Here is a 27,181-nt window from a genome sequence, read left to right on the forward strand (position 1 = left end):
TAACTACTATAATACTGCCCCTATGTACAAGAATATATCTACTATAATACTGCTCCTATGTACAAAAATATAACTACTATAATACTGCCCCTATGTGCAAGAATATAACTACTATAATACTGCTCCTATGTACAAGAATATAACTACTATAATACTGCTCATATGTACAAGAATATACTATAATACTGCTCCTATGTACAAGAATATAACTACTATAATACTGCCCCCTAGGTACAGGAATATAACTACTATAATACCGCCCCCTATGTACAAGAACTACAATAATACTGCCCCTATGTACAAGAATTTAACTACTATAATACTGCTCCTATGTACAAGAATATAACTACTATAATGCGGCCCCTATGAAAAGAATATAACTATTATAATAATGCTGTTAGAACCCTCTTGTTAGTTTTTGCTATCTTGTATTTTGCGGTCACGTGACCAGCTGCCTATATATTCCAGCTCCGCCCTTCTGGCTTTGCTGGACTTCAGTGTTGTTTTGACTGTCTCTCTAGCCTGGTGCTTTTGTGCCTATCTCTCTCTAGTTTGCTTGGTCCTCTGGGAACTCTAGTACTTTTTGTCAGTTTATCTTTTGCTCTGCAACAACTTCTGTTAGGAGGAGTCCCATTTTTGTCCCAGTCCTTAGTTCCTTTAGGGACCCCTCCCTTTCTCTATAGGTCTCCGTTCAGACTAGCCGAGGACGAAGGCGGGTCTGTTTACAAGGAACAGGTAGCCCGCTACAAGGTAGGGGCTCAGCTTAGTCTTACTGTAGGGACAGCTCTCCCCATCTTTCCTTAGCCTATGTTGCAGATCATAACAGTAAGTCCAGCCCAAACAAAAACTTTAAGGAAAGAAATCCGGGGATCAGTATGGTTTCTGTTCAAGATTTGGCTCAACGCCTGCAGGGATTGTCTCTGGAGGTGTCCGAGCTCCGGCAACACGTGAGTAGCTGCTCTGGAGCGCATTTTGTGGAACCAAAGGTAGGACTGCCTGATATTTTTTATGGTAAACAACAAGATTTTTTTTCCTTTAAAAATGCTTGTTTATTATATTTTCATTTGAGACCAAGGTCCTCTGGGAATGAATCACAGCGCATTGGGTTTATCATGTCACTTTTGCGCAAGGATCCACAGGGGTAGGCCTTTTCTCTCCAACCTAATGATCCGTGTTTTAGGTCAGTGGAGGATTTTTTTTCTGCTATGGGGTTACTGTATGACGATCCTGATCGAGTCTCATCTGCTGAGACAGAACTGAGACGTTTGAAGCAGGGGTCAGGTGATGTTAAAAATTATTGTACACACTTCAGAAGGTGGTCCTCAGAAGTGAAATTGAATGATTCGGCGTTAAAATGTTTTTTTCTTCCTGGTCTAAATGAAAGGGTTAAGGATCTGCTGATTGCATTTCCAGCACCTGAGACCTTGCAGGAAGCCATGCAATTAACTATACGTGTGGACAGGAGACTGCGTGCCAGGGTTAATGATGAAAAAATTCCTGCAATGGCAGCTCCTAGTCCCCAGAGTCAGAGGGTCTGCTCGGACGGCGGAGAACCGATGGAGGTTGAGGCGATGTCACTCCGCTATCAGGAAAGAGACCGCAAGTTTTCCAAGGGATTGTATTTTTATTGTGGTAAAACTGACCATTTGATTAAGAACTGTGAGCTTCGTTTAAGTAAAGAAAAAAAAAAGGTCAGTTACACCTGTATTGCTTGTTTGAGCTCTAAGGGAGTATTTCTTTCAGGGAGTACCTCAATGCAGGAAGATTTGATTGAATTTCAGGTATTTGTGGATTGTGGTTCAACACTTAATGTGATTGATAAGGGGTTTTTGGAAAAACTTAAATTGGAATCCAAACCTTTGTCATCTCCTATTTCTGTGATTGCAATTGATAACACTCCTTTGAAATGTATTACTCACAAGGTTGCTGCATTTCCCCTCACTATCAATGGAGTTCACCAAGAAATTTTGGAATTGGTAGTATTAAATAATTTACCCTCTCCAGTCGTTCTAGGTTTGCCTTGGTTAAAACTGCACAATCCTTTACTGGACTGGTCTACTAATGAGATTAAGTCTTGGAGTCCTAAGTGCTATGATAAGTGTTGTAATGGCTGTGGAAAAAGGGGAATTACCTGTACCTATTCAGGATTTTTGTAAGGTTCTTTCAGAGGAAGAGTCGCAAGTTTTACCTCCTCATAGGGACTATAGCCCCCGTCTCACATAGCGAGATCGCTGCTGAGTCAAGGTTTTGGTGACGCAACAGCGACCTCACCAGCGATGTCGCTATGTGTGACACTTTGCAGCGATCAGGCCCCTGCTGTGAGGTCGCTGATCGCTGCAGAATATCCTGGACCTTTTTTTGGTCGTTGCCCTCCCGCTGGTCAGCATACATCACTGTGTGTGACCAGCGGGAGAAGCGATCAGGCAGGTAACCATGATAAACAGCGAGTTACTAGGGGCGCACGCACACTTAGTAACACGCTGTTTATCATGGTTACCACTCTGCTACGGTGAGCGGTAACCTCCCGCTCACCATAGCAGAGTGGTAACCATGATAAACAGCGGGTTACTAGGTGCGCGTGTGCCCCTAGTAACCAGCTGTTTATCATGGTTACCAGCCTGCTCCTGCTTCAGCAGGCTGGTAACCAGGAGCAGGACATCGTGGAAAGATTCTTTCCACGATGTCGCTGCTCCTCTGATCGTTGGTGAGCCTGCCTGTTTGACAGCTCACCAGCGACCACATAGCGACGCAGCAACGATCCCTGACAGGTCGTATCGTTGTCGGGATCGCTGCAGCGTCGCTAAGTGTGACGGGGCCTTATGATTGCGCCATTGAGTTTGTTCCTGGAGCTACTCTTCCCAAAAGTCGCTTGTTTAATCTGACTATCCCAGAGAGAAAGGCCTTGGAGGAGTACATAGAGACTAGCCTGGCTGCTGGTCACATTAGACCTTCTAAGTCGCCTGTGGCAGTTGGATTTTTCTTTGTTAAAAAAAAAGGACGGGGGTTTACGTCCATGTCTGGATTTTCGTGAAATTAATAAGATTACCGTACGCAATTCCTACCCACTGCCGTTAATTCCTGACTTGTTTAACCAGTTAGTGGGAGCCAAGTGGTTCTCCAAAATTTATCTCCGGGGGGCATACAATTTGTTACGTGTGAAGGAGGGTGATGAATGGAAAACTGCTTTTAACACTCCGGTAGGTCATTTTGAGAATCTGGTGATGCCTTTTGGTCTTACCAATGCACCCGCGTTTTTTCAGAACCTTATTAATGACATCCTGAGACCTTTGATTGGTAAGAATGTGGTTGTGTATTTGGATGACATTCTGATTTATTCACCAGATCTGGAATCCCATTGGCAGAGTGTACGTGAAGTTTTGCAGTTATTGAGTGATAATTCACTTTTTGCTAAGCTGGAGAAATGTGAGTTCGCTGTACAGAGAATTAGTTTTTTGGGCTACATTATCTCCAGTGAGGGCTTTGAGATGGACCCGGTGAAGGTTCAGACTGTGCAGGAATGGCCTAGGCCTATTGGTTTGAAATCGATACAGAGATTTTTGAGTTTCGCCAATTATTACAGGAAATTCATTAAGAATTTTTCTATAATTGTTAAACCTCTAACCGATCTCACCAGGAAAGGTGCGAATACGGTCCAGTGGACTACTGAGGCCATTGAAGCTTTTGTGTATCTCAAGGAGAGGTTTAGTTCTGCCCCTATCCTTATGCAGCCTGATGAGACCAAGCCTTTTTTGGTCGAGGTTGATGCTTCTTCGGTGGGGGTCGGTGCGGTTTTGTCTCAGGAGAACAAGGGTGGAGTACATCCCTGTGCTTTTTTTTCGAAAAAAATTTCAGAAACCGAACTTAATTACGATGTTGGTAATCGGGAATTGCTGGCTATCAAACTCGCGTTTGAACATTGGCATCATTTCTTGGAAGGTGCTAAATTTCCTATTCAGGTTTTCACAGATCATAAGAATTTGATCTATCTGGATGCTGCCAAGCGCTTGAATGCCCGTCAAGCTAGGTGGGCACTTTTTTTTCTCGGTTTAATTTTTCTGTTACTTATATCCCTGGTACTTAAAATGTTAAAGCCGATGCATTATCTTGCAGCTTTTCTCCCAAGGTTGGTACCGAGGAGGTGGAGAGCATTTTACAGGAAGGAGTTGTGGTAGCAGCATTGGACTCCGTTTTGGAAGATGGGATTCAGAAAGCCCAAGAGGATGCCCCATCTAACACTCCCCATGGGAGGTTGTTTGTGCCTAGAACCTTTAGGAGAGATTTGTTTGTAGAGTATCATGAGTCTCGGTTGGCAGGTCATCCAGGAATTTCTGAGACTAAGAGACTTATCAGTCGCAGTTTTTGGTGGCCTGGGTGGCAGAAGGAAGTCATCAAGTGGGTGCGTCAATGTACTGTGTGTGCTAGGTCAAAGGCTTCACATACTCCTACTGTGGGGTTGCTTTGCCCTCTGGAGGTTCCTAGTGCGCCTTGGACGCATCTGGCAATGGATTTTATTACTGACCTTCCTGTGTCCGAGGGTTTCACTGTCATCCGGGTGGTCGTGGACCGTTTTAGCAAGATGTGTCATTTGGTTCCATTCATTAAGCTACCCTGCGCTAAGACACTCGCTAAGGCTTTTGTTAAGGAAATTGTCAGGCTCCATGGCGTTCCCACCGACATTGTTTCTGATAGGGGACCTCAGTTTGTGGCTTGCTTTTGGCGTGCTTTTTGTGACAGGTTGGGAGTCCATTTGTCATTTTTGTCTGGTTATCATCCTGGGTCTAATGGACAGACTGAAAGAAAGAACCAGGATGTTGAACAGTTTTTGCGTTGTTTTGTGGCAGACAATCAAGAGGGGTGGTCTGAGTTTCTGCCACTCGCAGAATTTGCTCTCAACAACCATACATCCTCCTCTGCTGGGTGTTCTCCGTTTTTTTGTTGTACTGGGAGACATCCGTCGTTTGGTTCGTTCTCCAAATTGGGGTCGGCGGTGCCGGAGCAGGAGAATTTTTCCGGTGATTTGGAGAGAGTTTGGACTAATGTACGTTGTAACCTTCAAGAGACTAACAAAAAGTCCAAGAAGTACTTTAACAGGAAACGTAAAGAGGTTTTGTTTACTATGGGTGACATGGTTTGGTTGTCCTCGAAGAACCTGCGGTTGAGGATTGCCTCTAAAAAATTGGGTCCGAAGTTTGTGGGGCCATTTAAAGTGCTTCAGGTGGTTAACCAGTCTGCTGTTAGGTTGGAGGTTCCCACCTCCTGGAAGATTAATCCGGTGTTTCATGTTTCCTTGTTGAAAAAGGCTGATGTATCTGATAGGGACGCCACTGTCACAGTTCCTCCGGTGGTGGAAGATGGCGAATATGAAATTTCTCGTATCCAGAATTCTAGAGGGCATAGAGGGAGATTGCAGTATCTCGTCGCTTGGAAAGGTTTCGGTCCCGAGGATAACTCCTGGGTAAGGACGGATGATGTCTCTGCCCCTAGACTTGTCAGAGCTTTCCACAGGAGGTTTCCTGATAGGCCTGGGCCTGGAGGATCCGGAGGATCCTCATAGAAGAGGGGGTACTGTTAGAACCCTCCTGTTAGTTTTTGCTATCTTGTGTTTTGCGGTCACGTGACCAGCTGCCTATATATTCCAGCTCCGCCCTTCTGGCTTTGCTGGACTTCAGTGTTGTTTTGACTGTCTCTCTAGCCTGGTGCTTTTGTGCCTATCTCTCTCTAGTTTGCTTGGTCCTCTGGGACCTCTTGTACTTTTTGTCAGTTTATCTTTTGCTCTGCAACAACTTCTGTTAGGAGGTGTCCCATTTTTGTCCCAGTCCTTAGTTCCTTTAGGGACCCCTCCCTTTCTCTATAGGTCTCCGTTCAGACTAGCCAAGGACGAAGGCGGGTCTGTTCACAAGGAACAGGTCGCCCGCTACAACGTAGGGACTCAACTTAGTCTTACTGTAGGGACAGCTCTCCCCATCTTTCCTTAGCCTATGTTGCAGATCATAACAACTGCCCCCTATGTACAAGAATATAACTACTATAATACTGCTTCCTATATACAAGAATATAACTACTATAATACTGCTCCTATATACAAGAATGTTACTATAATACTGCCCCCTATGTACAAGAATATAACTACTATAATACTGCCCCTATGTACAAGAATATAACTACTATAATACTGCTCCTATGCACAAGAATATAACTACTATAATACTGCCTCCTATGCACAAGAATGTTACTATAATACTGCCCCCTATGTACAAGAATATAACTACTATAATACTGCTCCTATGTACAAGAATATAACTACTATAATACTGCTCCTATGTACAAGACTATAACTATTATAATACTGCCCCTATGTATAAGAATATAACTACTATAATACTGCCCCCTATGTACAAGAATATAACTACTATAATACTGCTCCTATGTGCAAGAATATAACTACTACAATACTGCTCCTATGTACAAGAATATAACTATTATAATACTGCCCCTATGTATAAGAATATAACTACTATAATACTGCCCCTATGTACAAGAATATATCTACAATAATACTGCCCCATGTACAAGAATATAACTACTATAATACTGCCCCTATGTACAAGAATATATCTACTATAATACTGCCCCCTATGTACAAGAATATAACTACTATAATACTGCCCCCTATGTACAGGAATAAAACTACTATAATACTGCTCCTATGTGCAAGAATATAACTACTATAATACTGCTCCTATGTACAAGAATATAACTATTATAATACTGCCCCTATGTATAAGAATATAACTACTATAATACTGCCCCTATGTACAAGAATATATCTACAATAATACTGCCACATGTACAAGAATATAACTACTATAATACTGCCCCTATGTACAAGAATAAAACTACTATAATACTGCCCCTATGTACAAGAATATAACTACTATAATACTGCCCCTATGTACAAGAATATATCTACTATAATACTGCCCCCTATGTACAAGAATATAACTACTATAATACTGCCCCCTATGTACAGGAATAAAACTACAATAATACTGCCTCTATGTACAAGAATATAACTACTATAATACTGCTCCTATGTACAAGAATATAACTACTATAATACTGCTCCTATGTACAAGAATATAACTACTATAATACTGCCCCTATGTACAAGAATATAACTACTATAATACTGCCCCTATGTACAATATATCTACTATAATACTGCCCCCTATGTACAAGAATATAACTACTATAATACTGCCCCTATGTACAAGAATATAACTACAATAATACTGCTCCTATGTACAAGAATATAACTACTATAATACTTCCCCTATGTACAAGAATATAACTACTATAATACTGCTCCTATGTATAAGAATATAACTACTATAATACTGCCCCTATGTACAAGAATATAACTACTATAATACTGCTCCCTATGTACAAGAATATAACTACTATAATACTGCTCCTATGTACAGGAATATAACTACTATAATACTGCCCCCTATATACAAGAATATAACTACTATAATACTTCCCCTATGTACAAGAATATAACTACTATAATACAGCCCTTATGTACAAAAATATAACTACTATAATACTGCTCCTATGTACAAGAATATAACTACTATAATACTGCCCCCTATGTACAAGAATATAACTACTATAATACAGCCCCCTATGTACAAGAATATAACTACTATAATACAGCCCCCTATGTACAAGAATAGAACTACTATAATACTGCTCCTATGTACAAGAATATAACTACTATAATACTGCCCCTATGTACAAGAATATATCTACTATAATACTGCCCCCTATGTACAAGAATATAACTACTATAATACTGCCCCCTATGTACAGGAATAAAACTACAATAATACTGCCTCTATGTACAAGAATATAACTACTATAATACTTCCCCTATGTACAAGAATATAACTACTATAGTACAGCCCCCTATGTACAAAAATATAACTACTATAATACTGCTCCTATGTACAAGAATATAACTACTATAATACTGCCCCCTATGTACAAGAATATAACTACTATAATACAGCCCCCTATGTACAAGAATATAACTACTATAATACAGCCCCCTATGTACAAGAATAGAACTACTATAATACTGCTCCTATGTACAAGAATATAACTACTATAATACTGCCCCTATGTACAAGAATATATCTACTATAATACTGCCCCCTATGTACAAGAATATAACTACTATAATACTGCCCCCTATGTACAGGAATAAAACTAAAATAATACTGCCTCTATGTACAAGAATATAACTACTATAATACTGCTCCTATGTACAAGAATATAACTACTATAATACTGCTCCTATGTACAAGAATATAACTACTATAATACTGCCCCTATGTACAATATATCTACTATAATACTGCCCCCTATGTACAAGAATATAACTACCATAATACTGCCCCTATGTACAAGAATATAACTACAATAATACTGCTCCTATGTACAAGAATATAACTACTATAATACTTCCCCTATGTACAAGAATATAACTACTATAATACTGCTCCTATGTATAAGAATATAACTACTATAATACTGCCCCTATGTACAAGAATATAACTACTATAATACTGCTCCCTATGTACAAGAATATAACTACTATAATACTGCTCCTATGTACAAGAATATAACTACTATAATACTGCCCCCAATATACAAGAATATAACTACTATAATACTTCCCCTATGTACAAGAATATAACTACTATAATACAGCCCCCTATGTACAAAAATATAACTACTATAATACTGCTCCTATGTACAAGAATATAACTACTATAATACTGCCCCCTATGTACAAGAATATAACTACTATAATACAGCCCCCTATGTACAAGAATAGAACTACTATAATACTGCTCCTATGTACAAGAATATAACTACTATAATACTGCTCCTATGTACAAGAATATAACTACTATAATACTGCCCCTATGTACAAGGATATAACTACTATAATACTGCCCCCTATGTACAAGAATAGAACTACTATAATACTGCTCCTATGTACAAGAATATAACTACAATAATACTGCTCCTATGTACAAGAATATAACTACTATAATACTTCCCCTATGTACAAGAACATAACTACTATAATACTGCTCCTATGTTCAAGAATATAACTACTATAATACTGCCCCTATGTACAAGAATATAACTACTATAATACTGCCCCCTATGTACAAGAATATAACTACTATAATACTGCTCCTATGTGCAAGAATATAACTACTATAATACTGCTCCTATGTACAAGAATATAACTATTATAATACTGCCCCTATGTATAAGAATATAACTACTATAATACTGCCCCTATGTACAAGAATATATCTACAATAATACTGCCCCATGTACAAGAATATAACTACTATAATACTGCCCCTATGTACAAGAATATAACCACTATAATACTGCCCCTATGTACAAGAATATAACTACTATAATACTGCCCCTATGTACAAGAATATAACTACTATAATACTGCCCCTATGTACAAGAATATATCTACTATAATACTGCCCCCTATGTACAAGAATATAACTACTATAATACTGCCCCCTATGTACAGGAATAAAACTACAATAATACTGCCTCTATGTACAAGAATATAACTACTATAATACTGCTCCTATGTACAAGAATATAACTACTATAATACTGCTCCTATGTACAAGACTATAACTATTATAATACTGCCCCTATGTATAAGAATATAACTACTATAATACTGCCCCCTATGTACAAGAATATAACTACTATAATACTGCTCCTATGTGCAAGAATATAACTACTATAATACTGCTCCTATGTACAAGAATATAACTATTATAATACTGCCCCTATGTATAAGAATATAACTACTATAATACTGCCCCTATGTACAAGAATATATCTACAATAATACTGCCCCATGTACAAGAATATAACTACTATAATACTGCCCCTATGTACAAGAATAAAACTACTATAATACTGCCCCTATGTACAAGAATATAACTACTATAATACTGCCCCTATGTACAAGAATATATCTACTATAATACTGCCCCCTATGTACAAGAATATAACTACTATAATACTGCCCCCTATGTACAGGAATAAAACTACAATAATACTGCCTCTATGTACAAGAATATAACTACTATAATACTGCTCCTATGTACAAGAATATAACTACTATAATACTGCTCCTATGTACAAGAATATAACTACTATAATACTGCCCCTATGTACAAGAATATAACTACTATAATACTGCCCCTATGTACAATATATCTACTATAATACTGCCCCCTATGTACAAGAATATAACTACTATAATACTGCCCCTATGTACAAGAATATAACTACAATAATACTGCTCCTATGTACAAGAATATAACTACTATAATACTTCCCCTATGTACAAGAATATAACTACTATAATACTGCTCCTATGTATAAGAATATAACTACTATAATACTGCCCCTATGTACAAGAATATAACTACTATAATACTGCTCCCTATGTACAAGAATATAACTACTATAATACTGCTCCTATGTACAGGAATATAACTACTATAATACTGCCCCCTATATACAAGAATATAACTACTATAATACTTCCCCTATGTACAAGAATATAACTACTATAATACAGCCCTTATGTACAAAAATATAACTACTATAATACTGCTCCTATGTACAAGAATATAACTACTATAATACTGCCCCCTATGTACAAGAATATAACTACTATAATACAGCCCCCTATGTACAAGAATATAACTACTATAATACAGCCCCCTATGTACAAGAATAGAACTACTATAATACTGCCCCTATGTACAAGAATATATCTACTATAATACTGCCCCCTATGTACAAGAATATAACTACTATAATACTGCCCCCTATGTACAGGAATAAAACTACAATAATACTGCCTCTATGTACAAGAATATAACTACTATAATACTTCCCCTATGTACAAGAATATAACTACTATAATACAGCCCCCTATGTACAAAAATATAACTACTATAATACTGCTCCTATGTACAAGAATATAACTACTATAATACTGCCCCCTATGTACAAGAATATAACTACTATAATACAGCCCCCTATGTACAAGAATATAACTACTATAATACAGCCCCCTATGTACAAGAATAGAACTACTATAATACTGCTCCTATGTACAAGAATATAACTACTATAATACTGCCCCTATGTACAAGAATATATCTACTATAATACTGCCCCCTATGTACAGGAATAAAACTACAATAATACTGCCTCTATGTACAAGAATATAACTACTATAATACTGCTCCTATGTACAAGAATATAACTACTATAATACTGCTCCTATGTACAAGAATATAACTACTATAATACTGCCCCTATGTAAAAGAATATAACTACTATAATACTGCCCCCTATGTACAAGAATATAACTACTATAATACCGCCCCCTATGTACAAGAACTACAATAATACTGCCCCTATGTACAAGAACATAACTACTATAATACTGCTCCCTATGTACAAGAATATAACTACTATAATACTGCTCCTATGTACAAGAATATAACTACTATAATACTGCCCCCTATATACAAGAATATAACTACTATAATACTTCCCCTATGTACAAGAATATAACTACTATAATACAGCCCCCTATGTACAAAAATATAACTACTATAATACTGCTCCTATGTACAAGAATATAACTACTATAATACTGCCCCCTATGTACAAGAATATAACTACTATAATACAGCCCCCTATGTACAAGAATATAACTACTATAATACAGCCCCCTATGTACAAGAATAGAACTACTATAATACTGCTCCTATGTACAAGAATATAACTACTATAATACTGCTCCTATGTACAAGAATATAACTACTATAATACTGCCCCTATGTACAAGGATATAACTACTATAATACTGCCCCCTATGTACAAGAATAGAACTACTATAATACTGCTCCTATGTACAAGAATATAACTACAATAATACTGCTCCTATGTACAAGAATATAACTACTATAATACTTCCCCTATGTACAAGAACATAACTACTATAATACTGCTCCTATGTTCAAGAATATAACTACTATAATACTGCCCCTATGTACAAGAATATAACTACTATAATACTGCTCCCTATGTACAAGAATATAACTACTATAATACTGCCCCTATGTACAAGAATATAACTACTATAATACTGCCCCCTATATACAAGAATATAACTACTATAATACTTCCCCTATGTACAAGAATATAACTACTATAATACAGCCCCCTATGTACAAAAATATAACTACTATAATACTGCTCCTATGTACAAGAATATAACTACTATATTACTGCTCCTATGTACAAGAATATAACTACTATAATACTGCTCCTATGTACAAGAATATAACTACTATAATACTGCTCCTATGTACAAGAATATAACTACTATAATACTGCTCCTATGTACAAGAATATAACTACTATAATACTGCCCCTTGAATTCAGTTGAATGGGAGGCGGATGTGTAGTACCCCGCTGCGGCCAAGCATCGCATGTAAGAACTTCCGGCTGGGTGCCGCCACCGGCACCAATAACAGCTGATCGGTGGGGGTGCCGCGTGCGGGACCCCGGCTGATCATACATTAATGCCCTATCCTACGGAAAGGACATCAATGTCAAAGTAGCGGACAACTTCTTTAATGCATTCAACTGTTAGATTTTTTCCGCACTTCTTCCCCCTATCCAGTCTGGTAATTAGAGGAGAAGCTGACTGAGAATTTCCCACACGGCACAGGCCTGGATCTTATAAATGTTAGACAACTTTGTTTGTTTAAAACTAAGACTACATGGATATGAATCCTTTCCCCACCTTCACAATTAAAACCATTCAATGATAAATGGCAGCTCTAAAAATAATTCTGTATTTCTTCTTACCAGAATGACTACAGAGAGTGGGCTCAACTATTCTGCCAGTTAAATCATAACAAGCGATGGCTCGGAGTCGGATGCCTCCGCCGCAGCCTTTCATGTTTCCCCGAGTTTTCACTCCCAGCTGCATCTCATTTCTTGCATCTTGTATTATGCAGTCCGACCAATTTCCATACGGCTGAGATTTATATACTTCACAGGCGCACGCCTCTGTCTCCACTAACGGATAAGCCTCTGCGATCTGACATCTGTCCCGCTTCTTGCTTCTCCCTGTAACCAGAGCGGAATAGTATTAATGAAATCTAAAATAATGTAAAGTGTTAGAGAACTCAGCTAAATGCACAAATATTTATCTTTTCAGGTGTCTTAATGTTTAAGGGCAGTTATCATATCAAGGACGTCGGCAAAATAAGTTATAGATTTCTGTAAAAAATTGGGTGGATAACAGTTTTGAACGAAGCTGGCGAAATTCGAATTAATCAGTTTGCTTGAATTTGGCTAGGAAATTCGATGTACATTGACATTCTGAGATGCAAATCAAATATTCCTTATTATGCTCAAGGCCCTGAAGGCCCCAGGGCATTATAAACATAGAGTGTAAAAAAATAAATAAAATAATCTGATACTTACCTGTCCCACCTCTGCCACAGCCCTCCCTCTTGTTCAGGGTCTTTCATCGGCTTGCGATGTCATCTTCGGTCATCTTTATTTTGTGTCAGGTCTTCCGATTACGAATAGGCCTTTAATGTCACAAAGACATTAAAGACCCAGTCAGCTCCTCAGACGATACATTTTTTGGTGCTGGAAGACTCCATGGAAGAGTGAAGATGACCGCTGAGGATGTTGTGCCAATGAAGGAAGTAAGTTACCAAAGGGTATAAGGCCATCTCCAAAGACTTTGGTATCCCAGTTATAACAGTGCACAATGTTATTAAGAAGTTTGCCAAGCATGGAACTGTCAAGAACCTCCCTGGAAGTGGGGGAAAGAGGAAAATTGAAAAGAAATGTCTTCGACGGTTGGTGCGAATGGTGGAAAAAACACCACATCAAAGACATGAAGGTCAACCTGGAACAGTCTGGGGGTCATGGTTTCAACAAGTACCATACACTGCAAACTAAAACAAGCAGAGCTTTATGGGCGAAGGCCAAGGAAGAAACCATTGCTGAAAACCCCCCAAAAAGGAATGACTGATCTTTGCCAAAGAGAACCTTGACAAACCCTGAAAATATTCTGTGGACAGATGAAACAAAAATAGAGCTTTTTGGCAATGCAAAGCAACAGTTTGTTTACAGATAGCACAATGACGCTTATAAGGAAAACACCTTAGCAACAGTTAAGCATGGTGGAGGATCCATAATGCTGTGGGGTTGCTTTGCTGCGTCTGGTACTAGAGGCCTTGACTGTATCACAGGAATCATGAAATCAGAGAATTATCAAGAGATTGTAGGGCAAACTGTCCTACCCAGTGTAAGAAAATTTAGTTTGAGTTGAAGATCATGGGTCCTCCAGTAAGACAGTGAACAAAAGCACACATCCAAAAGTACATAGGAATGGTTGAAAAACAAAAAATGGACTATTTTAAAATGGCCAGCAATGAGTCATGATCTCAATCCCATTGAAAACCTTTGGGGGTGAACTGAAATCTGCCACCGGGAAAAAGAACCCTGCAAACATTCAAGAGCTTGAACAAACTGAAAAGGAAGAGTGGGAGAAAACTCCAGCTGAGAAGTGCAAGAAGTTTATAGATGGCTACAAGAAGCTGTCATCAATGCCAAAGGGTGTGCAACCAAGTATTAATTAGGGGGGCCTGTATTGCTGCACATGCTGTTTATTTTGTTTCTTCTATGAAATTGCAACATAGAAGTTGAAAAACAATGTTTTATTGTTGTATTACTTTGGACCACTAATTAAAAAATCCTGAGGATATATAACTTTGGTACATTTCAATTATTTCTGAAGATATTGTACAGTCTATGAAAAAACCTGAAGGGGTGCCAATAATGGTGAGCAGCACCGTATACAGATGTGTCCTACATGATATTCTCATTGGAGTTGAACCAAGAGGAAATATCGGCTTGGGGGGGGTGGTAATATGATTTCACAATACTCTGTTGGGAGTCATTTATGCTATTGGTGTCTACATGTGACCATCCAGTGATTATGACATGAATTGCAGCCTGCAAAGTAAATGATCATAAAGTACTTATGTTGTATCGTGAGAAATAGAAGAAGCAAACTTACAAAAACGGTTGGTCACGAACGGGGTCAGCGAAATTCTTGGAAATGTAAGGTTGCATACATCTATAATCCAAGAGTTTTTTGGTCAATAGTCCACCTAGGGCATAAAAGAATTTCCCTAATTGCTCAACTCCTAAAATGCTGATTTTCATCCCACCTTGTATTTTTGGAGATGGATCTGAGCAGAGCTTCAGAGGATGATACAGAATGGAATTACTCATTGGAAAAGACGCTGCACAGGAATGGTTAATCATGAATAAAGGGAAAGGGAAAGACCAGGCGTAAATCAAAGAATGGGCACTGAACGCCATTGTGCCACTTTCCTAATACGCAGGTTATGGGGGCTATTTATGTTCCTCAATTACATGCCACGTGTAAAACAATTACTCTGCTTTGTTTTCAATAAACATTTCAAGCGTTATTCACAATTCTCTGCTGTCCCCGGCGGCGGCTGTATTTTACACAGAAGCAATAAATGAAATTTAACGTGGAGCTGAGAATTTCTGTACACAATTCTTTTTGAAGTTTTAAAGCCCATGAAGGTGAAGCGGAGAAGGATTATGCTTTTTATGTTTTTTTTTATTGATGTTTTATGCTGTTTGTTCTAATGAAGTTGGATTTATACGCCGGCTGGATCTTCTAATCAAGTCAGAGTTATAGATTCATTAAGGCTTGTAATGAACTGGAGTTGAAAAACTTGCTGTAAGATCAAGTGGAACGGGTTACTGGAGCTGCTGTTGGGTCATAAAATCCAGATCTGTATGGTTAGTCTAAGCATTAGTTCGGTAGCAAACTGTTCTGATTGTATCAAGCATCATCGACGTGTGTTAGAAATATAATGGTGTGGATTTGGCAGCAAATCCTTGTCCAATACACAGCAAAATTCACATGCAATTTTTTTTCCAGATTCTACCCTTTCAAGACTAAAGTCGCGGCTGAAAATCTGCAGCATGTGACGGAAATTTGTAAAAAATTTTACTGTTGAAAGTGCCTTCTCCCAACAGCAATTTTAAGATCTATCCACAGGTGTTCAATGGGGTTTAGATCCGGACTCATTGCTGCCACTTCAGATCTCTCCAGCGCTTTGTTTCCTTCAATTTCTGGGGGCTTCTTGAAGTATGTTTGGGGTCATTGTCCTGCTGGAAGACCCATGACCTAGGATGCAAACCAAGCTTTCTAACACTGACATTGCGACCCAAAATCCTTTAGTAATCTTCAGATTCTCTGATGCCTTCCACACAGTCAAGGCACTCAGTGACAAAGGCAGCAAGACAACCTCAAAACATCTTTGAACCTCCACCATATTTGACTGTAGGTACTGTGTTCTTTTCTTTGTAGGCCTCATTCCATTTTCGGTAAACAGTAGAATGATGTGCTTTACCAAAAAGCTCTATCTTGGTTTCATCTGCCCACAAGACGCTTTCCCAGAAGGATTTTGGCTTACTCACGTACATTTTGTCAAAATGTAGTCTAGCTTTTTTAGGTCTCTGTCAGCAGTGGGGTCCTCCTGGGTCTCCTGCCATAGAGTTTCATTTCATTCAAATGTCGCCAGATAGTTAGCACTGACACTGATGCACCCCAAGCCTGCAGGACAGCTTGAATTTCTTTGGAATCTGATTGGGGCTGCTTATCCACCATCCAAACTGTCCTGCTTTGCAACCTTTCATCAATTTTTCTCTGCCGTTCACATCCAGGGAGATTAGCTACAGTGCCATGGGTGGTAAACTTCTTGATTATGTTGCGCACCGTGGACAAAGGAACATCAAGATCTCTTGATATGGACTTGTAACCTTGAGATTGTTGATATTGTTTAACAATTTTGGTTCTCAAGTCCTCAGACAGTTCTCTTCTCCTCTCTTTGTTCTCTATGCTTAGTGTGGCACGCAAACAATGCAAAAATTGAGTCAACTTTTCCCTTTTTCATCTGGTTTCCGGTGTGATTTTCATATTGCGCGTGAGTTTGAATGAGCATCACATGCTTGAAGCAAAGTTGTTTACACATATTTTTGGAAAGATGCCATTTTTGGGGTTTTCTGTGAAATTATGTCCAACTTGTCTTTACTTTCTCAGTTTTTCTGTGTTGTTCCAATACACACAAAGGAAATAAACATGTGTGTAACAAAACATCTTTAAGTGCAATAATTTTCTGGGAGAAATACTTTATTTTCTGGAACAATTTCAAGGGTGCCAACACTTATGGCCATGACTGTATGTACCAATCCATAGGATTGTCAAATGCAGAGAAACAAGGAAGGTGAGTCAGCTCACCAGAGAATGATGCACCTGTGCTACACGGCATGGAGTCATCGCACGGAGCCACCCAACTCAGGGCTCCGGAGAAGCATGCTTGAAGAAAAGGGGACCCTCCAGCGATGAACAGGTGAGTAAATATAAAACGTCACCTTTATTGCTAATGGATTAAAACACAAGATAGTGAAGACCACAAATTCACACGAGACCTGATTAACCTACGCTTTTCAGCGAGGCTATACGCCGAAACGTGTAGGTTGGTCAGGTCTCATCTGGATTTATGATCTTCACTATTTACTGTTTTAATCCATTCGCAATAAATGTGAAGTTTTATATTTACTCACCTTGTTCATCGGTAGAGGATCCCCTTTTCAAGAATCCAGAGAATAGGTGATTACCTGATGTTTTATCACTCAGGACTCCACCAATCCCAAAAACAGGGCTCTGCACAGCCATGTCTGAATAGAACAGCTGTCAAGGTTGTGCATCTCCACTCACTACTTCACTCCCTATGGCTAATCTCTAGCAGTCCCATAGACAATGAATCATATATTCCATATCTTTAAGCTATAGTTCTTGAAGAGCAGCCCAGACCGCAGACGTTGATTAGATGAAGAACAGACAAACTGAATATACTCGATGGCGCAGTTACCAGAGCTGGTTAGGTTGGATGGCACCTTGGAATGAGGAATAGCAGAGCTGAATGTGCAGACAGCACATTAGATGTGGAACAGAAGAGCTGCATATACTGGACAGAAGAAGGGTATGCAGGATTGCAAACTTGTTTGTAAAACAGAAAAGTTGTGTGCTCAGTATGGTACCTTTGGAATAGCAGAGTCGAGTATGCAGGATGGGAGAAATGAGTGTCGAGAGACTTTGGGAGATATAAAATAGAGCTCAGCAGTAAAGCAGAGCTGGGCTTGTCTTGACATACAGAACAAAGTCAAGGCACGTTTTAGTGGCAATGATGCTGAACTACCTGAATACTCTGGAGGTACACCGCTGAGTGAGCTGGACAATAAGTACTAAGCATGTGTCATCGGAGGTGCGTGCCGGATTAGGGGAACAGAGGGAGACAACCATCGGTGAAGAAGGAAACATATCCCAGTGCTGAAGCTGGGACAGGTGAATACAATGAAATTCAGATAAGACCCCATTATCGGGATTGGTGGGAGACCAAGCAAACTTTTTATCTATTCTGTGGAGAGTAGATAACTTGTGAAGAAGGTACAAATCCTTTAAGGCCATTGAGTCATCAAGTTTCTAACATAATAGGCTTGGTCAAACATCTGCATTTTATAGACATCGAACACAGACGACATACTGAGGTAGTTCTGTATGAATCTTAGAGGAACAGCAGCAGGATCTATGGTATGTGATATTATGGAGGCATGCCCTTAAAGGAGAACAATACAATGGCATAAGGCGTGCCTACTGTCCAGCACTGTATACGGGGACCCCGTGTACCTCTATGACGACTTATGCTGCAGTGAGTGGCCAATTAACCTCTATGGGTATAAGAACATGGCAACAATCCCACTAATATCAAAGCCAAAGTGAGATTATAATTGTCTGATAATGGACTAAATGAGCCATTTTTCAAGGGGATATTCACAGTTTAATAAGGGCGTCTCCTTTTTTTTTTTTTTTTTCCCCCTGGGATGTGCTTGGCATTGCAGTATTTCACTTGAACAGATTGTGCTGTTTCTGCATAGACAAAAAAAAACAATTTTTCTTATCTTGGACAAATGGAAAGTGTCATCAGTAACTGACTGAATGTTTATATCAAGTTTTAAAGAATCTGATATTTACATTTTCCAGATCACCATCTAGAATGATCGATCGATCCCAAAAACTTGCAATTTTCACACGATCCACTGAGCTTTAAACTAGACTGACATTTCCCATTTTGCAGTGATCACTTCTCAGTATTCTCATTTTTGGTAAAGAGGTTGGAGAGAAAATGGCTCAAATAGGGTCTTATCCGACAACCATTAAAATTAAATATCAGATTGTGCTAACCTGATCTGCAGATTTATGTGTATTAGGATATTTTTCAGCTGCTGCGAGTCCACGGGTCTTTAAACCAATTGACATGAAGGTATGGAAAGGTTTGTGGAGTTATTCCACGCTGCTGATTATTGAAGACGACAAATGCCAGGAAATAATAAGAATGCGGTTTTATTCTACACGTTTCGGAGTATAAACACACTTCTTCCTCAGGAAAAATCACGTATGAACACAGACACAGAGGGAAGCTTTTAAATGGATGACATTCAAATATAGGCAACAAACCAACAAGTGAGAGCATATGATGTGTCAGAGCTCACTGAACTGGCACATGATTAATACAATTTTGGATCTATAGATCATGTTTAATTGTGTGACTAATGTTAATTGCATCAATCATTTCCATGCCTTTATTCTCATTGTTATCAGACGATTACAACCACACATAACACCTCAATGTAGGGTAGATAACACAATAGGTGATGTCACAGCTCACCTCCTCCTCCTGTATAATGACAGATATCACCTCTATACATTAGGTAACACAGGATCCACCATTCACAATAGGTGACGTCACAGCTCACCTCCTCCTCTGGTACAATGAAATATATCACCTCTATATACAATAGGTAACACAGGATCAACCATTCACAATAGGTGATGTCACAGCTCACCTCCTCCTCTGGTACAATGAAATATATCACCTCTATATACAATAGGTAACACAGGATCAACCATTCACAATAGGTGATGTCACAGCTCACCTCCTCCTGTACAATGACTGATAACTCTATATACCGCTCATAACACAGGATCCACCATTCACAATAGCTCATGTCACAGCTCACCTCCTCCCCCTCCTGTACAATAACTGATAACACCTCTATTTACAGGAGATAACATAGAACCCACCTTTCACAATAGATGATGTCACAGCTCACCTCCTGTATAATGACGGATAACACCTCTATATACAGCTGATGACACAGGATCCACCATTCACAATAGATGTCACAGCTCACCTCCTCCACCTGTATAATGACGGATAACACCTCTATATACAACTGATGAGACACGATCCACCATTCACAATAGATGATGTCACAGCTCACCTCCTCCTGCACAATGACTGATAACACCTCTATATACAGTAGATAACACAGGATCCACCTTTCACAATAGATGATGTCACAGCTCACCTCCTCCTCCAGTACAATGACTGAAAACACCTTTATATACAGCTGATAACACAGGATCCACCATTCACAATAGGTGATGTCACAGCTCACCTCCGCCGCCTCCTGTACAATGACTGATAATACCTCTATATACAGCTGATAACACAGGATCCACCATTTACAATAGATGATGTCACAGCTCACCTCCTCCTGTACAATCACTGATAACACCTCTATATACAGTAGATAACACAGGATCCACCATTCACAATAGGTGATGTCACAGCTCACCTCCGCCTCCTCCTGTACAATGACTGATAATACCTCTATATACAGCTGATAACACAGGATCCACCATTTACAATAGATGATGTCACAGCTCACCTCCTCCTGTACAATCACTGATAACACCTCTATATACAGTAGATAACACAGGATCCACCATTCACAATAGGTGGTGTCACAGCTCACCCCCACCACCTCATCCTGCACAGTCATCTCTGCACAGATCACAGAGCATGCATTCTGTCATTTTCCATAGAAGTTAATGGGCCGTTTCCTGTCTACAGCTTTGCCGTAAAGCAAATCCCTGAGGATTTGGGAACGTGATTAGAGAGCTCTGGGCACATGGTGCCTGTCCCCCAGCTATGGAGATGTATAGGCTGCAGGTTGGCGGTCAGCTTCTCTTGGCTATGGGAACAAGCGCAGGGTGTCCTCCGGCAGAAGGAATGAAGTGCTGGCAAACAGGTTCATCTCTCATTGTGCGCTAATATTACTATTCAGTTAACAGAAAAGTAATTTATTGTTAATTACATCAGTTGTAGACGGGATTCCTGCAGTAAATTAATCTACTAAGCATAATTAACATCACAGCGGGACACAACAGCTGTATCTCAGGAGGACGCTAAGTATGGCGGTGCACAAATCCGTTATATTCGGTATTTACTAGGTAAGAGATGGTGAAGCAGAAAGTGATGTAGCATTGCAGATCGCACCTGGGATTAGTGGTCTTTATATATGGAATGTCCGTCAGCTTCCTGCATTAAAGGGGTTGTCCGCTCTCAAGCTCCGAGTCTGCGGTCACTATGTGTCACTCTGTCACTGCACGCTGTGAGGATTCTCCGGTGCTGCCGTGACCACAAGTATGTGATTTGTATACATGCGATCATGTGCAGACGACATGGGTGCGGCGGCGCTCAGTGCAAGTGTATTGAGAGAGGCCAGACACAGTCAGAATGTGACCGGAAGTATGCAAATCATATACTCGCAGTCATCTGTCCGCCCGCTCCAGGCGCCGGCACTGGAATATCCTCACAGAGTGCAGTGTGCACTATGTGAGGATTTGCAAGTCTGCAGCCACATGAAGTGACTGCAGACTTGTAGCTTAAGACCGGACAACCCCTTTAATAAAGGTTCATATGACCATCATTATACATTTACTGTATATCTATATATCTCTATATATATCTGGAGTATATAATACAGGAGGTAACTGAGGATCAGTAATGTAATGTATGTACACAGTGACTGCACCAGCAGAATAGTGAGTGCAGCTCTGGAGTATAATACAGGAGGTAACTCAGGATCAGTAATGTAATGTATGTACACAGTGACTGCACCAGCAGAATAGTGAGTGCAGCTCTGGAGTATAATACAGGAGGTAACTCAGGATCAGTAATGTAATGTATGTACACAGTGACTGCACCAGCAGAATAGTGAGTGCAGCTCTGGAGGATAATACAGGATGTAACTCAGGATCAGTAATGTATGTACACAGTGACTGCACCAGCAGAATAGTGAGTGCAGCTCTGGAGTATAATACAGGATGTAACTCAGGATCAGTAATGTAATGTATGTATACAGTGACTGCACCAGCAAAATAGTGAGTGCAGCTCTGGAGTATAATACAGGATGTAACTCAGGATCAGTAATGTAATGTATGTACACAGTGACTGCACCAGCAGAATAGTGAGTGCAGCTCTGGAGGATAATACAGGATGTAACTCAGGATCAGTAATGTAATGTATGTACACAGTGACTGCACCAGCAGAATAGTGAGTGCAGCTCTGGAGTATAATACAGGATATAACTCAGGATCAGTAATGTAATGTATGTACACAGTGACTGCACCAGCAGAATAGTGAGTGCAGCTCTGGAATATAATACAGGAGGTAACTCAGGATCAGTAATGTAATGTATGTACACAGTGACTGCACCAGCAGAATAGTGAGTGCAGCTCTGGAGTATAATACAGGATGTAACTCAGGATCAGTAATGTAATGTATGTACACAGTGACTACACCAGCAGAATAGTGAGTGCAGCTCTGGAGTATAATACAGGATGTAACTGAGGATCAGTAATGTATGTACACAGTGACTGAACCAGCAGAATAGTGAGTGCAGCTCTGGAGTATAATACAGGATGTAACTCAGGATCAGTAATGTAATGTATGCACACAGTGACTGCACCAGCAGAATAGTGGGTGCAGCTCTGGAGTATAATACAGGAGGTAACTGAGGATCAGTAATGTATGTACACAGTGACTGCACCAGCAGAATAGTGAGTGCAGCTCTGGAGTATAATACAGGATGTAACTCAGGATCAGTAATGTAATGTATGTACACAGTGACTGCACCAGCAGAATAGTGAGTGCAGCTCTGGAGGATAATACAGGATGTGACTCAGGATCAGTAATGTAATGTATGTATACAGTGACTGCACCAGCAAAATAGTGAGTGCAGCTCTGGAGTATAATACAGGATGTAACTCAGGATCAGTAATGTAATGTATGTACACAGTGACTGCACCAGCAGAATAGTGAGTGCAGCTCTGGAGTATAATACAGGATATAACTCAGGATCAGTAATGTAATGTATGTACACAGTGACTGCACCAGCAGAATAGTGAGTGCAGCTCTGGAGTATAATACAGGAGGTAACTCAGGATCAGTAATGTAATGTATGTACACAGTGACTGCACCAGCAGAATAGTGAGTGCAGCTCTGGAGTATAATACAGGATGTAACTCAGGATCAGTAATGTAATGTATGTACACAGTGACTACACCAGCAGAATAGTGAGTGCAGCTCTGGAGTATAATACAGGATGTAACTGAGGATCAGTAATGTATGTACACAGTGACTGAACCAGCAGAATAGTGAGTGCAGCTCTGGAGTATAATACAGGATGTAACTCAGGATCAGTAATGTAATGTATGCACACAGTGACTGCACCAGCAGAATAGTGAGTGCAGCTCTGGAGTATAATACAGGAGGTAACTGAGGATCAGTAATGTATGTACACAGTGACTGTACCAGCAGAATAGTGAGTGCAGCTCTGGAGTATAATACAGGATGTAACTCAGGATCAGTAATGTAATGTATGTACACAGTGACTGCACCAGCAGAATAGTGAGTGCAGCTCTGGAGTATAATACAGGATGTAACTCAGGATCAGTAATGTAATGTATGTACACAGTGACTGCACCAGCAGAATAGTGAGTGCAGCTCTGGAGTATAATACAGGAGGTAACTGAGGATCAGTAATGTATGTACACAGTGACTGCACCAGCAGAATAGTGAGTGCAGCTCTGGAGTATAATACAGGATGTAACTCAGGATCAGTAATGTAATGTATGTACACAGTGACTGCACCAGCAGAATAGTGAGTGCAGCTCTGGAGTATAATACAGGATGTAACTGAGGATCAGTAATGTATGTACACAGTGACTGCACCAGCAGAATAGTGAGTGCAGCTCTGGAGTATAATACAGGATGTAACTCAGGATCAGTAATGTAATGTATGTACACAGTGACTGCACCAGCAGAATAGTGAGTGCAGCTCTGGAGTATAATACAGGATGTAACTCAGGATCAGTAATGTAATGTATGTACACAGTGACTGCACCAGCAGAATAGTGAGTGCAGCTCTGGAGTATAATACAGGATGTAACTGAGGATCAGTAATGTATGTACACAGTGACTGCACCAGCAGAATAGTGAGTGCAGCTCTGGAGTATAATACAGGATGTAACTCAGGATCAGTAATGTAATGTATGTACACAGTGACTGCACCAGCAGAATAGTGAGTGCAGCTCTGGAGTATAATATAGGATGTAACTCAGGATCAGTAATGTAATGTATGTACACAGTGACTGCACCAGCAGAATAGTGAGTGCAGCTCTGGAGTATAATACAGGATGTAACTCAGGATCAGTAATGTAATGTATGTACACAGTGACTGCACCAGCAGAATAGTGAGTGCAGCTCTGGAGTATAATACAGGAGGTAACTGAGGATCAGTAATGTATGTACACAGTGACTGCACCAGCAGAATAGTGAGTGCAGCTCTGGAGTATAATACAGGATGTAACTCAGGATCAGTAATGTAATGTATGTACACAGTGACTGCACCAGCAGAATAGTGAGTGCAGCTCTGGAGTATAATACAGGATGTAACTCAGGATCAGTAATGTAATGTATGTACACAGTGACTGCACCAGCAGAATAGTGAGTGCAGCTCTGGAGTATAATACAGGATGTAACTCAGGATCAGTAATGTAATGTATGTACACAGTGACTGCACCAGCAGAATAGTGAGTGCAGCTCTGGGGTATAATACAGGATGTAACTCAGGATCAGTAATGTAATGTATGTACACAGTGACTGCACCAGCAGAATAGTGAGTGCAGCTCTGGGGTAAAATACAGGATGTAACTCAGGATCAGTAATGTAATGTATGTATACAGTGACTGCACCAGCAGAATAGTGAGTGCAGCTCTGGAGTATAATACAGGATGGAACTCTGGATCAGTACAGGATCAGTAATGTAATGTATGTACACAGTGACTGCACCAGCAGAATAGTGAGTGCAGCTCTGGGGTATAATACAGGATGTAACTCAGGATCAGTACAGGATCAGTAATGTAATGTATGTACACAGTGACAAAACCAGCAGAATAGTGAGTGCAGCTCTGGAGTATAATACAGGATGTAACTCAGGATCAGTAATGTAATGTATGTACACAGTGACTGCACCAGCAGAATAGTGAGTGCAGCTCTGGGGTATAATACAGGATGTAACTCAGGATCAGTACAGGATGAGTAATGTAATGTATGTATACAGTGACTGCACCAGCAGAATAGTGAGTGCAGCTCTGGAGTATAATACTTGATGTAACTCAGGATCAGTACAGGATCAGTAATGTAATGTATGTACACAGTGACTGCACCAGCAGAATAGTGAGTGCAGCTCTGGAGTATAATACAGGATGTAACTCAGGATCAGCACAGGATCAGTAATGTAATGTATGTACACAGTGACTCCACCAGCAGAATAGTGAGTGCAGCTCTGGAGTATAATACTTTATGTAACTCAGGATCAGTACTGTAATGTATGTACACAGTGACTGCACCAGCAGAATAGTGAGTGCAGCTCTGGAGTATAATACAGGATGTAACTCAGGATCAGTAATGTAATGTATGTACACAGTGACTGCACCAGCAGAATAGTGAGTGCAGCTCTGGAGTATAATACAGGATGTAACTCAGGATCAGTAATGTAATGAATAGTGTTGAGCATTCCGATACTGAAATATCGGGTATCGGCCGATATTCACTGTATCGGAATTCCGATACTTAATTCCGATACTTTTATAATATCGAATACCGGAATCGGAAGTTCCCATAATGCCTGCGCTCTGCAGTGTCTGTGAAGGATGACAAGCTGGATGGCAGCGCTCAGCTGCGATCCAGCCTGTCATCAGAATGCCATCCCAGCGTGGGAGAATTCTCCTGATTGTTTAAAAGCCGGCGCGCGGTAAAAAGCCGCCGGCTTTTAAACAATCACGCAGCCCCATACTGCTTCCCCGCAGCCTCCCACCCCGATCCTCCGCTCCCCTCGCCACCTCCAATCCCAATCGTAAATTAGGACCGGGCGGGGAGCGCAGCACCAAGGAGCGAAGGACCCGGGCGGGGAAGCCGGCAGTGAAAAGACTTCACCGCCGGCTTTCCCGTTCTGTGCTGCGCTTTCCCGCCGGTTATTTCAAATGAACAGCTGAGGTATCAGGTGATGCCGATCAGCTGTTCATTTGAAGTAGCCGCGGTACCCTCAGAGGGTTCATGTGAGTTCATGCTTGACTGCATGAACTCACATCAACTTTCCCACGGCCGCACAGGTCAGCCTCACCTCCCAGACCCGTCATGATTAGTGTGTGCGGGGTGTGTGTGTGTGCGGGATGTGTGTGTGCGGGTGTGTGTGCGGGGTGTGTGTGTGTGCGGGGTGTGTGTGTGTTCGGGGTGTGTGTGTGTGCGGGGTGTGTGTGTGCGGGTGTGTGTGCGGGGTGTCTGTGCGTGCAGGCAGACATAGGCCGATGTGACACTACTACTCCCATCGGCCTATGTCTGTCCCCCGTCCACTCGTGCCAGCAGGATCAGCTCGATGGGAGCAGTAGTTCCCATCAGCCTGATCCTGCTATTTAAATTGC

At 40.4% G+C, this 27,181-nt stretch overlaps 1 protein-coding gene across 1 annotated transcript in view; it reads right to left on the reverse strand.

The window, feature by feature from the left end:
* Positions 1-27,181, reverse strand: part of THSD7B (thrombospondin type 1 domain containing 7B) — a 760,515-nt gene that overhangs the window by 242,626 nt on the left and 490,708 nt on the right. The window contains exon 14 of the mRNA XM_073647255.1: positions 13,027-13,290. Coding sequence (XP_073503356.1) covers positions 13,027-13,290 — 264 coding nt within the window. The remainder of the gene's footprint in view (positions 1-13,026; positions 13,291-27,181) is intronic.

Source organism: Phyllobates terribilis, unplaced genomic scaffold (genome assembly GCF_046119375.1).
Source record: "Phyllobates terribilis strain yellow unplaced genomic scaffold, ASM4611937v1 Scaffold_9__5_contigs__length_417890890, whole genome shotgun sequence".
NCBI lineage: Eukaryota > Metazoa > Chordata > Amphibia > Anura > Dendrobatidae > Phyllobates > Phyllobates terribilis.